We start from the raw sequence: 17,909 nt of genomic DNA on the forward strand, positions 1-17,909 counted from the left end.
GCAAATCACGCTGGAGGAGTGGTCTCAGATCAGGGACCTATGCACCCTTCTGCACAGTTTTGAAATGGCGACGAAGATGTTTAGTGCTGACGATGCCATTATCAGCATGACTATTCCGGTGATTTACATGCTGGAGCACATGTTAAACAGAATTCGGAGTCAGGTGGTGGCACAAGAGGAGGTGGAGGAAGTAGAGGAGGAGGAGTTGTATGCGGAAGGGCTAACATCTGCAAGGTCCAGACGGTCGGCAGCACCAAGGCGGCAGGCATGTGAGGGTGGGGGAGATGATTTTACCAGGGCGCATGGTAGCAGCCAAACTAGTGAGGAAGGTGCAGGAGCCCAGGAAGAAGTGGAGGACGAACTGATGGAAGACTCATCAGATGAGGGAGACCTTGATCACATTTCTGTTGTGCGAGGTTGGGGGGAGAGGACAGAGGAAGGAAGCATGATTGCTACCTCGCCACCAACACAACAGGGACTTGGTGCTCCTGGATGCGCAACACACATGAGTGCCTTCTTGCTGCACTACCTGCAACATGACCCTCGAATTGTGAGAATTAGAAATAATCCTGACTACTGGGTTGCCACACTGTTAGATCCCCGGTACAAAAGTAAATTTGCAGAAATTATTCCTGCCATAGAAAGGGATGCACGCATGCAGGAGTATCAGCAGAGACTGTTGCAGAATCTTACATGTGCTTTTCCACAAAATACCAGTGGTGCACGTAGTGAATCTCACAGTTCCAACTTGCCAACCGTGGGACCGTCAAGTGTTCAGCACTCAAACCGTAACAGAACCACAGTATCTGCTGGTAACATCAATTTTGCGGAATCATTTCACCACTTTTTTAGCCCATCCTTTGCAAGGCCACAGGAGACAAGAAGTCTGACACATAGTCAACACCTAGAGACGATGGTACAGGAGTATCTCCAAGTAAACATTGAAGCCACGACTGTGTCACTGGACCCTTGCTCTTTTTGGGCTTCCAATCTGGATAAATGGCCGGAGCTAGCCACTTACGCCTTGGAGATCTTGTCATGCCCCGCAGCCAGCGTTCTGTCTGAACGTGTTGTAAGGCAGCGCTCGTCATCATACTGGGGGTAACTCGCTTCGCTGCGTCAATCAATGCACACGTGCAATGTCTTTATGTTTTTCACACAGTGTTGCAGTTTATTATGGCACTTCATAAACCGCTGTTCACACACAGTTCATCTTAGTCCGCCACCGGCAGGTTTACACACATAAACAATTCATGAGCGCTGCTGGTGGTGTGCTGACAGATAAGCGCACGCGGCTCTCCACTGATAATGTAGACAGACTCACGTTCATAAAGATGAACAAATCATGGATCCGAAACGACTTTTCTACCCCTGTGTCATCCTGGGGAGAGTAAAAGCTTGATGATTGGTTAAAATCACCCTACCAACCGTTTTAAGCTTTCAAATTACTAATCATGTTTATCTGTATCTTGACTGGAAAATAATTTGGGCTTTGTAGCAGTGTGCAGCACTGATCCTATTAGGCCATCTATAATAAGCTTCACCAGATTTAAAATTAAAAATAATTTTTAGCTGCATCTAGCCCGGAAAATAATTTTGGGGCTCCGAGATGCGCAAGACACATAAGTGCCTTCTTGCTGCACTACCTGCAGCATGACCCTCATATTGTCAGAATTCGAAGTAATCATGACTACTGGGTTGCCACACTCTTAGATCCCCCAAACTTTTCGATCAACCTTTTCATTTTAATAAAGACCAAAAAAATGGTCATTTTTGAAATTATAAGCATTAGCAGGTTGTTAGAAACTGAAATCAAACAGTTTTCAACTCAAAACTTTATTCTAGGTGATGTTACATTTTCACATAGGACCCCTTGTTCGAAAGGAGCTTCTGAACTCTCTCGTCCATTGAATTTGTCAGGTTTTGGATGGTTTCTGCTTCAATTGTTTTGCATGAGGACAGAATACCCTCCCAGAGCTGTTGCTTAGATGTGAACTGCCTCCCGCCATCATAGACACTCCTTTTAATGATGCTCCAAAGGTTCTGAATGGGGTAGAGGTCAGGGGAGCATGGGGGTCACACCATAAGTTTGTCCCCTTTTATGCCCATATCAGCCAGAGATGCAGATGTTTTATGTGCAGCATGAGATGGTGCATTATCATGCAGAAAAATGATCTTGCTGTGAAATACACGGTTCTTCTTCTTGAACCATGGCAGGAAGTGCTGTTTGAGAAAATCCACATACATTATGGAGTTCATCTTTAGCGCCTTCAGGGATCCTAAAGGGGCCGACAATCTCTCTCCCCATGATTCCAGCCCAAAACATTACTCCACCTCCTCCTTGTTGGCGCTGTAGCCGTGTTTGCGTGGGGTGTCCATCAACCAGCCATCCTCCACTCCATTCATCTGGACCATCGAGCGCTGCACGGCACTCATCCGTGAACAAAACAGTTTTGAAATCAGTCTTCATGTAATGTTTGGCCCACTGGAGCCGTTTCTGCTTGTGTGAAGTGGATAGAGGAGGTCGACAGGATGGCATATGCACAGCTGCAAACCTCTGAAGGACCCTGCATCTTGTTGTTCGGGGGACGTTGGAGGCACAAGCAGCTTCAAAAACTTGTCTGCTGCTATGACAAGGCTTTTTTGCCGCTGCTGTTTCAACCTGACGTAATTGCCTGTAGGAAAGAGTCCTCAATTTGCCCTTATCAGCACGCACACGTGTGTAGTGTGAATCAGCTACATACTTCTTGATTGCCAAGACACTTCATCCTGATCATCGCACAATGTTGATTGTAGTCATGCCTTGACCTAAACACTCCACAATTTGTTGCTTCTCAGCAGCCGACACATCCTTTTTCTTTCCCATTTTGGCAGAAAATGTAGGCTGCTTAATAATGTGAGAGAGCCTTCTTAAGTAGTCTTGCCTTTCATTGGACACACCTGCCAAACTAATTAGCACAGGTGTCTGCAATTGCTTACAGTGATATAAAGAGCCCTGACACACATCACCATCAATGAGTTTAACTGACAAACAAACAAATTCTTCCCTTATCACTCCTAAACACTTTTTGCATAATAATTTGGAACGCGGTGTACATGTGCTTTTCCACAAAACACCAGTGGTTCACGTAGTGAATCTTACAGTTCTAACTTGCCAACCGTGGTCTGTATGGAATTGTTCAATAAAGGGCCCAAAATTAAGATAACATAGATGGGAGAGGTCTCTATGAATAGGAATTCCTAAGTATTTGATACCCTGTGAGGGCCAGGCAAAGGGAAAGTTGGACTGGATGGAATCCTATATGGATTTAGGGAGGGAGACATCGAGGGCCTCAGACTTCGCTGCATTGATTTTAAAATTTTACCATGTAACAAAGTGATCTATTTCAGCCATAACAGCAGGGATGGATATATGTGATTGAGTGATATATACTAGGACATCATCAGCAAATAGAGAGCACTTGTACTCGGTGCCTCCCACCTCAATCCACCTAATATTGGGGTTATGGCGAATTGATGAGAGCAGGTGCTCCGTCACTAGGATGTATAAGAGAGGGGACAGAGGACATCCCTGCCTTGTCCCATTGGTGATTGTGAAAGGTGATGAAAATGTTCTGACGCACCCCCTGGGCCTTGGGACACCCGGAGCCGGACCCTTTTTGGTGGATGCTGGTGGTTGTAGTCTTCGTGGCGGCGATCCGGTTCCGTGGCTCAGGGCGGTCAAACCAGTGGCGGAACTATTTATGTGGTTTTGATGTTTAAATGTCCGACTACGCCACCCGTGGATTGCGGTCAGAGTGAACCGCCGCTACAGGGCAGACCGCTAAGGCTGGTGTTGTGGGTGCAGCAGAGCGTAGCATAACTCCCCACGGGAGGAGTATAGCCTCAGGGCAGTGTATGCGGAGGATGGGGGTGATGGTGCAGGGCAGCAGCAGTAACAACACGGAGTCAGTGATGCAGTTCAGGGCCTTTACTCACAGTTCTTATTATCCAGACCACGTCTGCAGGTAACGGCTGCCCACGTCGTACTGTGCTCACCAGGTGAGGGGCTCAGACAACTCCCAGATAACTTTGGAGCGCTTCACAGGACCCCCTTTGTGTGTCCTTTGTCTGGCCTTTCTTACCAACACTTCTGTCCGGCTGCCTCGGGCCTCCTCTTGGTAAACTTGGCGCCAGTTTCCCTGACCCTATGTGGTGCCTTCCTAGCGGGTGGAGCAAGGGGCTGCGCCACATAAAATGTCAGAGCCTCCGGTTTCTAGCTGAGGGTCGTTTCCTGCCTCCACTAGTTCGGGGACCGGTCTCCCCCTTTGGCCTGACCCCTCCACGCAGGTGGATTCGGGCGTGCGGTGGCGACTCGCCCGTACGCACCCCTGGGATCCCTTCATTCCTCGTTCCTGGAGCCTTCTCCGCTCCTCTTCCTTCCTTCTCCCTCTTGCAGGCCTGGGCCTCTGTTACTAGGCCCGCCTCCGGAGCAGAGCTCATGCAGAGCCCCTGCTCCCTGCCACTTCTGCTCAGACTTCTCTGCACTGAACTAAGATGGTGCCCACCTTTTATACTCCCTTCTCAATGCACCCAGGAACTGCTTCCTCCCTGCTCCTGCACTGCAGGGTTCCCCTTCCTCAGTGTTCCCTCTCCCCACTCCAGCCAGGGACAGGGACTGTCGTGCCCATCTCAGGGGCATATTGGTCGCCCTGCCCCACGGCAATGTGGTGTAATGCATGCAGGTGTCGGGTCCTGATCCACACTCCATCCTTATCTGAGAGTGAGATATCACACCTCTGGGTGAGGTGCAATACGTCTGTAGCAACCGAGCCCTCGGTGCTACAGTTCCATTTATCTTCAGCCTAGGTGACGTATTGTGATACAGGGCCGTGATTTTGGCTATAAAAGGGTCCCCTAGACCCCTACCCCAAGCTTTTTAAGAGAATCATATATGGCGTGCCAGGAGACTCTATGGAATGCTTTCTCAGCATCCAACGAGAGTATCTACTTACAAATTTTTAACTGCATCTAGCCCAGGAAATACTTTGTGCCTAGTAGCAGTGTCTGCTAGTCAGCGGATTATCCCGGCTGTTAAGCAAGCTACACCACCTGTAGTTTGGACACTTAATTTTTTCAAAGGAAATGCTTCGGGACCACGGGATACTTAGTGAAGAACATCAGGAGGCACCCCAAGGCATAGGGGCTGGGACTGGCACTAGGATGCCTTGCGGTGGACAGCCGAGCTCGATCCTTATAAAAGCTTTTTAACTGCAGCAGCTTTAGTGGACGCTACTGGAGCTGGAATTACGCGGCTGCTGGTATGAGACTTGCCCTCCAATAGATCCTTGTAAATGGATTTAAAGTGTATTCATTCAAATTAGAGGGACAATTTAAATTAAAAAGCTTAGAGCTGCCTCCACCACAGGGGGGCTCTCTCGACCCACCAGCGGACAGGCACCAGTATTGGGAGAGGGGGGCTGGCCGTCAGGGTTCACCGCGGCTCTGGCACAAACCCGGCGACACGGAGGTGGCACGGGCAGGAGCGGACTGGCCGTCTCGGCTTCTCACTTTTTGGATTTTAGAAGGGCATGACATGCCTATATCTGTGTCTCCCCCTCCTTTTACTCCTCCACCTCTTTTCTTTTCGCATGACTATATGTACTTGTCACTTTTCCATGCGTTAGTTGTGTCTTCTGAGCAGTTTGTCAGCTTTTGGACACCTTTGAAGGTGTTTTCTATGTGTTTCTATGTGTTTTTGTTTGCCTGCCATTGGTTTTAACGGTGTTCGAAGGTGTTCGACGAACAGTTCGGCGAACACACGGGTGTTCGACGAACCGAACCGAACTCGAACACTACGGGGGTGGCTCAACACTACTTATTATTCCCCTAAATCCCTGCTTATATGCTTATCATGTCCCCCTCCCCTGCACGTCACGTGCACTGTGCTACCTGAACTTCCGGGCATGCACAAAGCGCCGCTCAGATACAGCGCGCTTTGCTTCATCCTGGCCCGTCTCTCCGTGCAGTGCGCTGCAGGGTTCTATTGTGCAGGCGCCGGGAAGTGACAGTGTCTCCCCGGCGCCTGCGTAATAGAAAACTGAGGTGCAGTGCACAGGCAGACGGGGCTGGGATGAAGCAAAGTGCGCTCTATGTGAGCAGCACTTTGCGCATGCCTGGGAAGTCAGGTAGCACAGTTCACGTCACAGGGCCCTGTGACATGCAGGGGAGGGGGGGAATATGAGAATTAATGATATAGGCGGGGATTTGGGGGAATAATAAGCGCATAGGTGGGGATTGGTTGGCGTCCCCCGGACACCAAGCCTGTTCAAAATAGAATTGATTGAAGCACTTTTCTCTGCAATCAAACCTCCACAATGGGCCATAAAGGTATGTATAGATTTACTTTTCTATACCCTGTATGCCCATAGTAGAGGTCTGATAACTCCAAAGTGGTGACAGATTCCCTTTAAACAAAAGCCATGTATGAGGGAGTTGGTGTCATGGAAATTGAGGAGTCGGAGGTTTGGCTTACCGACTCCACAGACCTGGGCACTAGTGTACTGAGCAGCTGTGCTTGGCTTGAGCAGTCATTTTGGGCTGACAGTCTAGTACTATACATGGACAATGTTGAGATCCTGTGATTTTTTTCCTCCCCTCATTTCAGTAATAGCACATTTCCTTTCTGTAGCTTTTGTAGTATGAATAGAAAAAAAAAATTGGCAATTTAAATTTTTAGCAAAAATCACTTGACAAAATGATGCAATAACACAATTTTTGCTTTCTCATTTCATAATCGTTTAAACTCATCAGTTGAGCATTTATTTTTTTCAAGAAAATGGAAAGGGAAATTTTTTTCCGTAAGACCAGGTCCAGACCACATTGTATACAAGCTTTTATTGTAGATGTAAGAGAAATGAAATGTTTACCAGCTTTACAGTGTCAGGAATGTGCGTTTGTATATATTTCTCACACACATAGGTGAGATATTTTGCACTAGCGTATTAGTGCGTTAGTAACAGTGACATACTACCAACATTTTACACACATGGTCCAGACAAGTTTACATTGTATTGTTTCCTGCACCTTAAAGCTTTCTTACAATAGTGAATAAATCTTACAAAGGCTTCGTGCCCACTATGCGTTTTTCAAGCGTTTTTGCCGCGGAATTTCCGCAGCGAAAACGCTTAAAAAAGCTTTGTAATACGTGCCCCATGGTCCCCAATGATAATCCGCATGTGCTGTGCACATGCTGCGGAAATTTCCGCTGCGGATTATCATTGCGGAAAAATACGCAGCATGTCCATTAATTTTGCGGATACGCAGCGTAATTGCTGCCATTGACTTGCATTGAAACGCATATTATCCTTGTCAGCACATTTGCACACACGGATAATATGCGTTTCTACATATGTGCCGATGGTACCCGGGTTTGGAAAAGATGAGACTCTCCTCCAGACCTGGGTACTATAGAACCTGTAAAAAAAGAATTTAAAATAAAAAATAAAGATTATACTTACCTTCTGATGTCCTCCCGGTGTTTTCTCCGCTTCGTCTGGTCTGCTGTATGGCTCGCGGTGTTGTGAAGGTCCTGCCATGACGTCGGTGGTCGCGTGACCTGACACATGACTCAATGACGTCACCGCAGGTCCTTCACACCACCGCGAGCCATACAGCAGACCAGACGGAGCGGAGAAAACACCGGGAGGACATCAGAAGGTAAGTATAATCTTTATTTTTTACCATTCTTATTCTTGTTTTTTTACTAACTTGGTCACACTATATAAATCTATGCCGGTTGCATGGATTTATATAGGGTGAACAAGTTGTCAAGCACTTTTCCAAATGATGCTAAAATCGCTTGGAAAAGCGCTTGATAACCCGCATGCAAAAACGCTTGACAAACGCTTCTACCTGGCGGGAAAAACGCATGTAAAATCCTCATGCGTTTTTCCTGCCAGGGAGAAGTGGAAAAAATATGCTGCATTTCTGCATCTTGGGCACTTAGCCTTAGGAAGTCATGTTTGCAGTTCTATAAAGAGTGTGGTATTATTTATTTATTATGCATTGTTTATGTAGCGCCATCATATTCTGTAGCGCTGTCCCCAATTGGACTCACAATCTAGATTCTCTATCAGTATGTCTTTGGAGTCTGGGAGAAAACCAGAGAACCTTGAGGAAACCCACGCAAACACGGGGAGAACATACAAAATACAAACTCCTTGCAGATGTTGTCTTTGGTGGGATTTGAACCCAGGATTCCACTGAGCCACCGTGTTACTTTTCTCTCCATCTTGTATAATAACAGCACGGTGGCTCAGTGGTTAGCACTGCAGCCTTGCAGGGCTGGGGTCTTGGGTTCTAATCTCACCAAGGACAACATCTGCAAGGAGTTTGTATCTTCTCCCCATGTTTGTGTGGGTTTCCTCCGGGATCTACGGTTTCCTCCCACACTCCAAAGACATACTGATAGGGAATGTAGATTGTGAGCCCCAATGGGAGCAGCGATGATAATGTGTGTAAAGCGCTGCAGAGTATGATAGCGCTATATAAGCAATGCCTAATAAATAATATAAATAAAGTTAGTAACTGTAGTTAAGGACCTTGTAAATGGAGCAATAATTGGGTAAAATATTGTAGGATTGAGTAAAAGTGTGGGTACAGTTAGCTCTGATGCCGTGCAGCGCTGGGGTCCTGGGTTCAAATCAAGGACATCATCTGCAAGGAGATTCTATGTTCTCTCTGTGCTTACATGGGTTTCCTCCAGGTTCCTAGTTAGAGAATTTAGATTGTAAGCCAAAAGGGGATTACAAAAATGATGTATGTAAAGCACTGTGGAATTAAAGGCTCTATATAAGTGATTAAAATAAATGAATTATTGTCTAGTGTAAACATGTATGGCAAGAAATTGGTTGTCTTTGATGACATCTAACTGCTCATAGACTGTAAATGTTCAAGCGGTCCGACTCTTACTCTGCAGTGTAGTGCTGCTACATGCGATTGTGTAGCCGCGTAAGCGTTGGATCTGGCTGTCAGAAGCAGCCGGAGTCCCAGTAGAGGAGGGACTAAAGGAGCACTGTGTATGCAGTAAGAGGAAGCGGTTGTGATCACTGTGTATGGGGAGGGAGCAGGATTTACCGGGTCTTATGAGACCCAAACCGCTTTGCTATGCTGCCAGTAGGCTGCATTTCCCTTGTAACTGGGGCTCACATATCAGTACCAGTTACAAGGGAAATAGGATGAAAATTAAAACCTTTAAATATTGAAATGCATCCACAAAGGTCTTTTATGACCTTATGGGGGCACAATGTTTAAAATAATGGAAAAATAAAATGAATAAATAAACAAATAAAAAAAATAATAAAAATGCCACAATCAGTCCAAATTGCTGTTACAAGCCCGCCCCCTAAAAAAAGGTGTCCGATATATAAAAATAATTACTAAAGAATGACAAACAAATTGCTAAAATATATTTTAGTGGTCCTTTGTTGTCATAAAAGTAATTTTAAAAAAATTGGGCAAACAGACACTAATTTCCCTTATTTTCCCCTTGATTTCACCCGTCATCATTAAAAAAAGAGAGAATATGACAGGGACATAAAATGAAGAACCATGTATCATGGAAAAAAAGATAGAAATATCACATGAATATCCGAATAAGAGAAAAATGTTATAGCTCTTTAAATTGCTTGTATGAAAAAAAACAAAAATGTGCCTGGTCGGAAATGGGAGTACATGACCTGGCCTGGTGAAAAAAAACATTTCTAGCTATTTTTTTTATTTCCTAATATCTTCCAAATATGTTTCAATGTAATGTAAGTGCATCAAAACATTTACTGATCACCATCTTCTCTCCAGTTCTGTTCCAGTCCTCTTCTGGATTTCCATTCTATGGTGGCTCACACACAATCTTATGTGTGTGGTGGTGCTGCTTTCCCAATGTACATCTATGAGACTCAGAGCAAGACTCCATAGACTTACATTAAGAATGCACACATTAAGCTGTCTAGTCTGATATGAGGTCACGTGATCCCGGAAAGGATCATTTTTATGCTGTAAACCATAGAAGAATGTGATTGGTAAGAATTAGAATGCACTTACCCTACACCAGAGACATACTTAGATTGGATTAGGTAATAACAATTTTAGATGGGAGGGATTCTTAAACGGTGACCTAAAATTGTTGACATTATATTTCCTTGTGTAAACAGGTATCTGTTAGATGTTGGCATATGAGACAAGAGAAAAAACAAGCTGTCTCAAAAGCAATCGAAGTTTTGAAAAAATATTTGAAGACCTGGCATTTGTTTCATACCAATGCCTACCAGTCTTCAAATGGTAACTGTTGATTTGTTCTTGTGTATACCAATTTATTTTCATGTGAAATTTCGCCCTTAGAAATGGGCTACCACATCTCAAATTTTAGAATTACTGGACATCACTGGGTAGTTTAACAACATCTTTGAGTTGATTATGCCTTTCACCATTATTGCTTCAAACCAAAATCATACAGTTCTGCCACTCCAGCCAAGCAAAGAGTAGGTAAAGGTTGGGTTTCAGGTTGTGTGGACAGATCTATCACAAAGAGACTTGTTTTTGCAGTGAGCATTGGCTGTAGACTGAAATAATCTGGGATCATTGGGTATTGAGGTTTAAAGGGAATCTGTCACCAGGTTTTTGCTATGTATTTACATATTTATGATAAGAGCATGATTTAGGGGCAGAGACCCCGATTTCAGCGATGTATCACTTACTGGGCTGCTTGCTGTCTTTTTGATAAAATCACTGATTTACCTGCTGTAGATCTAGCAGTTCTCTAATGCTGAGCTCTGTATAACCCCGCCCACACCTCTAATTGGCAGCTGTCTGTGTACACTGTGCATAGGCAGAAAGCTGCCAAACAGCAGTGTGGGAGGGTTCATATAGAGCTCATGAATATGTAGGACTACCTGGCAGCAGGTTTACTAGTCCTCTAGTGATAATCTCCTGCTGATAAAAAAGTAATGTTATCAAAACTACATTAAGCAGCCCAGTAAGTGTCACATTGCTGGAATTAGCTTCTTTGTTTCTACATTACTCTGCTCTCAGATTAGGAGGCAAAATCCTGGTGACAGATTCCTTTTAATGGCATGTTCAAATATAATCTCATCAAATCTGATTACTGGATAACATTGGTCATTTTGAAGGTCATTCTCCACTGTTCAGCTGTGTGATCACAACTGCTGTAGATGGGAAAATTAGTCGCCAAGGTAGCTAAAGGGTCTGACCTGCTTATCCATGAAACGAATATTCATGGAGACCGAATAGGTCTTTGCCTTCTGTAATTTCAAGACTCTATAAATGTTATTGTATGTCTGGAGATATTATCCTACACTATTTTATACATTTTAATAACATTGTTATCTCTACCAGACATTTCCACATATACAGTCATGGCCAAAAGTATTGAGAATGAGACAAATAGTAATTTTTCCAAAGTTTACTGCGTCATTTTTTGTAATGGCAATTTGCATATACTCCTGAATGTCAAAGAGTGATCAGCTTAACAGCAATTACTGTACTTGCAAAGTCAATATTTGCCCAGAAAATGAACTTTAACCCCCAAAACACATTTCAACATCATTGCAGTCCTGCCTTAAAAGGAGCAGCTAACATCATTTTAGTGATTGATCCATTAACACAGGTGTGGGTGTTGATGAGGACAGGGCTGGCGATCAATCTGTCATGATTAAGTAAGAATGACATCACTGGACACTTTAAAAGGAGGCTGGTTCTTGGTATCATTGTTTCTCTTCAGTTAACCATGGTTATCTCTAAAGAAACACGTGCAGCCATCATTGCACTGCACAAAAATGGCCTAACAGGGAAGAGTATCGCAGCTACAAACATTGCACCTCAGTCAACAATCTATCGCATCATCAAGAACTTCAAGGAGAGAGCTTCCATTGTTGTCAAAAAGGCTCCAGGGCGCCCAAGAAAGACCAGCAAGCGCCAGGACCGTATCTTAAAACTGTTTCAGCTGCGGGATCGGACTACCAGCAGTGCCGAGCTTGCTCAGGAATGGCAGCAGGCTGGTGTGAGTGCTTCTGCACGCACTGTGAGGCGGAGACTCTTTGAGCAAGGGCTGGTTTCAAGGAGGGCAGCAAAGAAGCCACTTCTCTCCAGAAAAAACATCAGGAACCGACTGATATTCTGCAAAAGGTACAGGGAGTGGACTGCTGAGGACTGGGGCAAAGTCATTTTCTCTGATGAATCCCCTTTTTGATTGTTTGGGACATCTGGAAAACAGCTTATTCGGAGAAGAAGAGGTGAGCGCTACCACCAGTCTTGTCTCATGCCAACTGTAAAGCATCCTGAAACCATTCATGTGTGGGGTTGCTTCTCAGCCAAGGGAATCGGCTCACTCACAGTCTTGCCTAAAAACACAGCCATGAATAAAGAATGGTACCAGAATGTCCTCCAAGAGCAACTTCTCCCAACCGTCCAAGAGCAGTTTGGCGCCCAACAATGCCTTTTCCAGCATGATGGAGCACCTTGCCATAAAGCAAAGGTGATAACTAAATGGCTCATGGAACAAAACATAGAGATTTTGGGTCCATGGCCTGGAAACTCCCCAGATCTTAATCCCATTGAGAACTTGTGGTCAATCATCAAGAGACGGGTGGACAAACAAAAACCATCAAATTCTGGCAAAATGCAAGCATTGATTATGCAAGAAAGGACTGCTATCAGTCAGGATTTGGTCCAAAAGTTGATTGAGAGCATGCCAGGGAGAATTACAGAGGTCTTGAAGAAGAAGGGGCAACACTGCAAATATTGACTTGCTGCATTAACTCATTCTAACTGTCAATATAACCTATTGGTACTCATAATATGATTGCAATTATATTTCTGTATGTGATATAAACATCAGACAAACACTAATAAAAACCAGAGGCCAGCAGATCATGTGATAATATAATTTTGGTGTCATTCTCAAAACTTTTGGCCATGACTGTAGATAGGATGAAAAACCTACAGAGCAAGCATCCTAAGCATTTCTAGAATTATAGGAATGTTTTACAGGAAATATCTAAGGATTTTATAGATTTTATTTCCGTTCAAAGATCATAACAAAATTGTTAAAATGTATTTTAGTGGTCCTTTGTAATCATAATAATTATAGAAAATATCTCAAGAGTTTATAGATGTTATTTACATTTAATGATCATATTCTACATGAAAAGCACGCTGGGACATTAGAGAGGTTGTCCACTTTTAAGGATAATTTTAATTTTACTTAAATGCATGTATTTGGGGCTAAAATTCATTTCTGCAATTGTGTCTCATTAAAATTTTGACAACTCTTTGTTTCACTGCACATCTAACTTTGATGTGGTCTGTGGTCATAAATCAGCTGGAAGGAGCTCAGAAAAAGACTTGATAAAAAGGAGTTACAATCTCCCTCTCAGACCATTATAACTGGCTGACAGATGGATTCTCAGTTAATTCAGATTGATTTAAACCTTGGAAATAAGGCTTTCTTCAAATATCTTCCATTTCCAAATGTGCCTGTGAGCGGTGCTATTGCTGTCCGCGATGCTGGGCTGTGATGTGCGGTGAAACTCCAGGGAGACTGGGTCCCGCCTCGGTGATGCCGGGTCAGCTTCCAATTCCGGAAGTTGACGTGACATCACTGGACACCAGAGGCAGCTGCATGCAGGGGTCACGTGATGGGGGTGAGCAGACTGCGATAGCTTCTCACAGGCACATTTGGAGATGCAAGGTATTTGAAGAAAGCCTTATTTCCAGGGTTTAAATTGATCTGCTCACTACACATTGTAGTGGACAATCTCTTTAACTCATTCTGCAGCCAGCAATAGACAGTGCAACACAGACGCTATAGAAAGCTGATGATTAGAGATAAGCAAACCTTTTTGTCAGATTTAACGAATATTTCCCAAAAATTTGATTTACCGCAAATTTATTTGCTGCGAATCTCAAGAAGTCCAGTGGCCTTTGAATGGTATTTAGAACATTTTGCTGTCCACCAATACCATATCTAATCTGTTTTATTATTAATATAGCCTAAGGGGAAAGGGAGAGAGGACGGAAGACAGATATGAGAAATGTGTGTAATGTAACTGCATTAATCAATTACACTGCCACTGCCATCTCTCTCTTCCTATTGATGGAACTTAATCTTCTTCAATGGACAAGTGTATTTCAGAAAATCCGACTTGAATCTGATCATCACTACAAATGATGCAAAAATTTTAATGAAGCCCAATTGCAAAAATGATGTATAGCCCCAATTATAAGCTTTTGAGTAAGACAAAAAAAAACCCAAAGATGAATAACGCCCTTAAATGTGTTATGTAAGTGGCAATATTTGTGTTACATTGTGTTGATGTTTAACGTATGGATTTACATGTGTTCTTGTGCTTGGCTTGGTGTTAGAACTTGCATGGTGACATCATTCTGTTCTTCTTACAGTGTTTGAGAATAAAGATAAGATAGTGATCATCATGGAATATGCAAGCAAAGGAGAACTATATGATTACATCAGCGAGAGGAGAAGACTGAGTGAAAGGGAAACGAGGCATTTCTTTCGTCAGATTGTTTCCGCTGTGCACTACTGTCATAAGGTAAGATGGCAACATGTTGGGATTTGCTAGGCTTATTCTTTGGCTGAAGATATGGTGGTTTTGGATTCACATCTCCTTTGCCGTAAAAAATGATTTATGCTTCAGTCCTTCAGCATGATGTTATGCTGCCATATTTCACATATCATATTGCTCACCATATGCTGTGTATTTTTTCTCTTTAGTCAAGCCTCTACTTTTGCTAAAGTGTTGTTCTGCTATAAACTGCAAGACCCTTGCAACGTATAAAAAAAGTTAATATATTTTGCTCTTACTCTATGAAGTAGATAGAACAAGACAGGGGCTGCTGCAGAAATATAGGCTGAGTGTATTTTTAGTTTTATGACAGCGCAGACATTGAAAATATCACACAGACACAAAATTCATGGATGCTTTCACTGTGCAAATATTTGTGCAGATAAGAAGCCTTTCAGATCCTGCTGACCTTTCAGGAACAGTACTGGAATATACAAAGCTTTAGTATTTTATGGCCGTGAAGAATGAAGATAACTGCATTTGCAGAAACCTATTTCATGGTGCTGAAAATACAATTTATGGTGAGAAAGAGGAAAATAGGAGGACAGCTATGTTTTTCTTATGAATTCTTATGACTTTTTTCCTTCTGCATAAGATGGAAGGCTCACACGTGTTGTGAATAGAGCCTAAAGATCTGGGCATGACACATGAGATAACTTTTAGTTATAACACTTTATTGCTAATAGGTGATGCGTTTGTATGACACTATAAGCAAAGGGTTACAGCTTCCACCCCTTTCCTGTGTCCAGTATGACAGGTTGCGCACATTCACTTGAATGCAGCTGAACTTTTTTCTAATCTCATACAGCCCCTTTAATCTTCCAACTCCTTAACATTTAGATGTGTCTTGGTACCACATATCTGGACATGGAGAAATCTTTCTCTTATGAGTGCAAAATACAAATGTATTATGCTATAATCACATAGTGATTCTGCTTTATGTTTGGCACATCTGGCAGGAAAATCTCCCAAAAGGGAGATTTTCCTGCCATATGTACCAAAATAAAGCTGCTGAGCAGCAGTACTCAATGTCAAGCAGCAGCCGCAAAAGCAAACAAGATTTTAGGATGTATAAAAAGAGAAATAAAATCCCGCAATCCCAATGTACTGTTACCCCTTTATAAATCACTGGTGAGGCCACATCTAGAATATGGGACCCAGTTTTAGGCTCCACATTTTAAAAAGGATATTCAGAAGTTAGAGTCAGTTCAAAGGTGGGCAACTAGATTATTACAAGGGATGGAAGGCATCTCATATGAGAGGTTGAAAAAGTTCAATTTGTTTAGCTTAGAAAAATGACGCCTCAGAGGGGATCTCATTAACATGTATAATTATATGTGGGGTCAGTACAAAGGTCTAGCACATGACTTATTCCTTCCAAAGACCCTACTAAGGACCAGGGGGCACTCATTACGGGTGGAAGAAAGGCGATTCTGGTGCCTAAACAGGAAAGGCTTCTTTACAGTCAGAGCAGTCAGACTGTAGAATGCCCCACCACAAGAAATAGTAATGGCAGACACTATAACAGCTTTCAAAAAAGGGCTGGACGATTTCCTCCATACACATAACATTGTGGGTTACAGTTAAATTACACAAAATGTACAATTGGGGGGGAAAGGTTGAACTTGATGGACCTAGGTCTTTATTCAACCTACGTTACTATGTTACTATGTTATAAAGGTGCACGAATGCCAGTTCGAAACCCACAGGCTACTATTCACATGAAAGAAACAAAATTAGATCCAGCTCACCGTAATGACATCCTGATGGTGTTCTGAGCCATGAAACGCCGCCTCAAGGCGTGAGGCAACCAAAAGAAATAGGGATAATCCAGCTCAACGAACAATTTTTTATTCACATAAAGTTCTTGGCAGAAGACAAAATCAGCAATACAGCTTTTTTAAAATCTCAACATCAAAGCGTTTCGAGAGGCAACGCACTCTTAGTCATGTCAAGGAACACCACACAGTATACATTTCTTTGAGATGCCTTGGTATCTTAGAACATAACTACAGTTTTTAATGCAGATGACAAAAAGGTAAATTTACATGTATACTCAGCTGACTATGTGCCAAAAGATTACTTTTAGACCCTTTTTAGCCACCCTTTTTCCCATGAGTGTGGCAGGAAAATGCTAGAGCCAAACTGATGCAAGAACTGGTGCCATAGTTTGCTGTAGGATTGTTCACACTCATCCAGTGCAACAGCTGCTGCACCAGTACCTTGAAAGAGGCGGATTAGAAAACACTGCGACCTCGATTCATCATTGGCGGGTTTTGTGAAGTCCCTTTCCTTTTTTGTCTTGTGGTATTAGTTGCTGTTTTGGTGCCAAAGTTTTTAAAATGGAGCACGTGATTCATAATTTTGGCACACAGTCAAAAATGGTCCTTTTTTCCTGTCTTGAACTGTTTTTTTGTGAGTTTTTGATCCCAAAAGTTGCACATTTTGAAAAATGGCGCAAAATTGCTTCCAAGTTCTGGGGGATTCAAAAATATGCCAGGAGGGTGGACTAGAGTGGAGTTGTGCCAAATTTTGCAAGTTTTTAAAAAGTGCCAATTGATAAATCAGGAAAAAACATCTGGAATAGCTAAACTGCTCCCACAATGTAGGAAGAGCAACAGAAAATAGGTGAGCACATATAAAATATACCGCAAAAAAGGGGCAAATAGAATAATGAATTAGGTGCAAATAAAAAAAAGGTGCAAAAACACACAAAACTAGATAAAAAACAGACACAAGACAATGATGAATCGGGGCCAACATGTTGTATCCTTTTTATCCAGTTCATGAGTATTGAGCCGCAACTGGTATAAAAAGCCTGGTGACAACTAATGCCATTTTAACATCAATTGTCATCAGTTTAGACACAAAGAAGAACAAATCCGGATGGCACAATTATATAGAATTTCAGCCTTATCAAATGTTAGGTGTGTTGGACCTCAATGGATGTATTTGCCATGCGGGAGCATTCCCATCTCATATGGTAAGCCAGTGGTCCCCAACCTTTCTGACCTTGAGAGCCGCATTCAGCTTTGAGAGAGGGTCGAGAGCCATATTTAGGTCTAAGAGAGAGTCGCGAGCCACATCCTGCTCCCTGTCCCCTTACAGTAGCAACACACTGAGCCCCCATTACTGGTATAATGACAGCCAAAGCTTTTCCACAGGAATCACACCGAGGCACTATACCAAGACCCGGAGGGTTCCCACAATACCTCCACTCAGTATTCTTCCACCAGTCTCTCCCACCACACTGTTGTATCAAGGTCCAAG

General features: G+C 43.2%; 1 protein-coding gene across 2 annotated transcripts in view; it reads left to right on the forward strand.

Annotated features, from left to right (window-relative positions):
- NUAK1 (NUAK family kinase 1) overlaps window positions 1-17,909 on the forward strand; it is a 136,936-nt gene that overhangs the window by 95,649 nt on the left and 23,378 nt on the right. For both annotated transcript variants that reach the window (XR_012251194.1, XM_073651587.1), the window contains exon 3: window positions 14,455-14,606. Coding sequence is in view for 1 of the 2 variants with exons in the window: in XM_073651587.1 (XP_073507688.1) it covers window positions 14,455-14,606 (152 nt within the window). In the remaining variant the exon portion in view is untranslated. The remainder of the gene's footprint in view (window positions 1-14,454; window positions 14,607-17,909) is intronic.

The sequence above is a fragment of the Phyllobates terribilis genome, unplaced genomic scaffold (genome assembly GCF_046119375.1).
Source record: "Phyllobates terribilis strain yellow unplaced genomic scaffold, ASM4611937v1 Scaffold_11__3_contigs__length_659146591, whole genome shotgun sequence".
In the NCBI taxonomy this organism is placed as follows: domain Eukaryota; kingdom Metazoa; phylum Chordata; class Amphibia; order Anura; family Dendrobatidae; genus Phyllobates; species Phyllobates terribilis.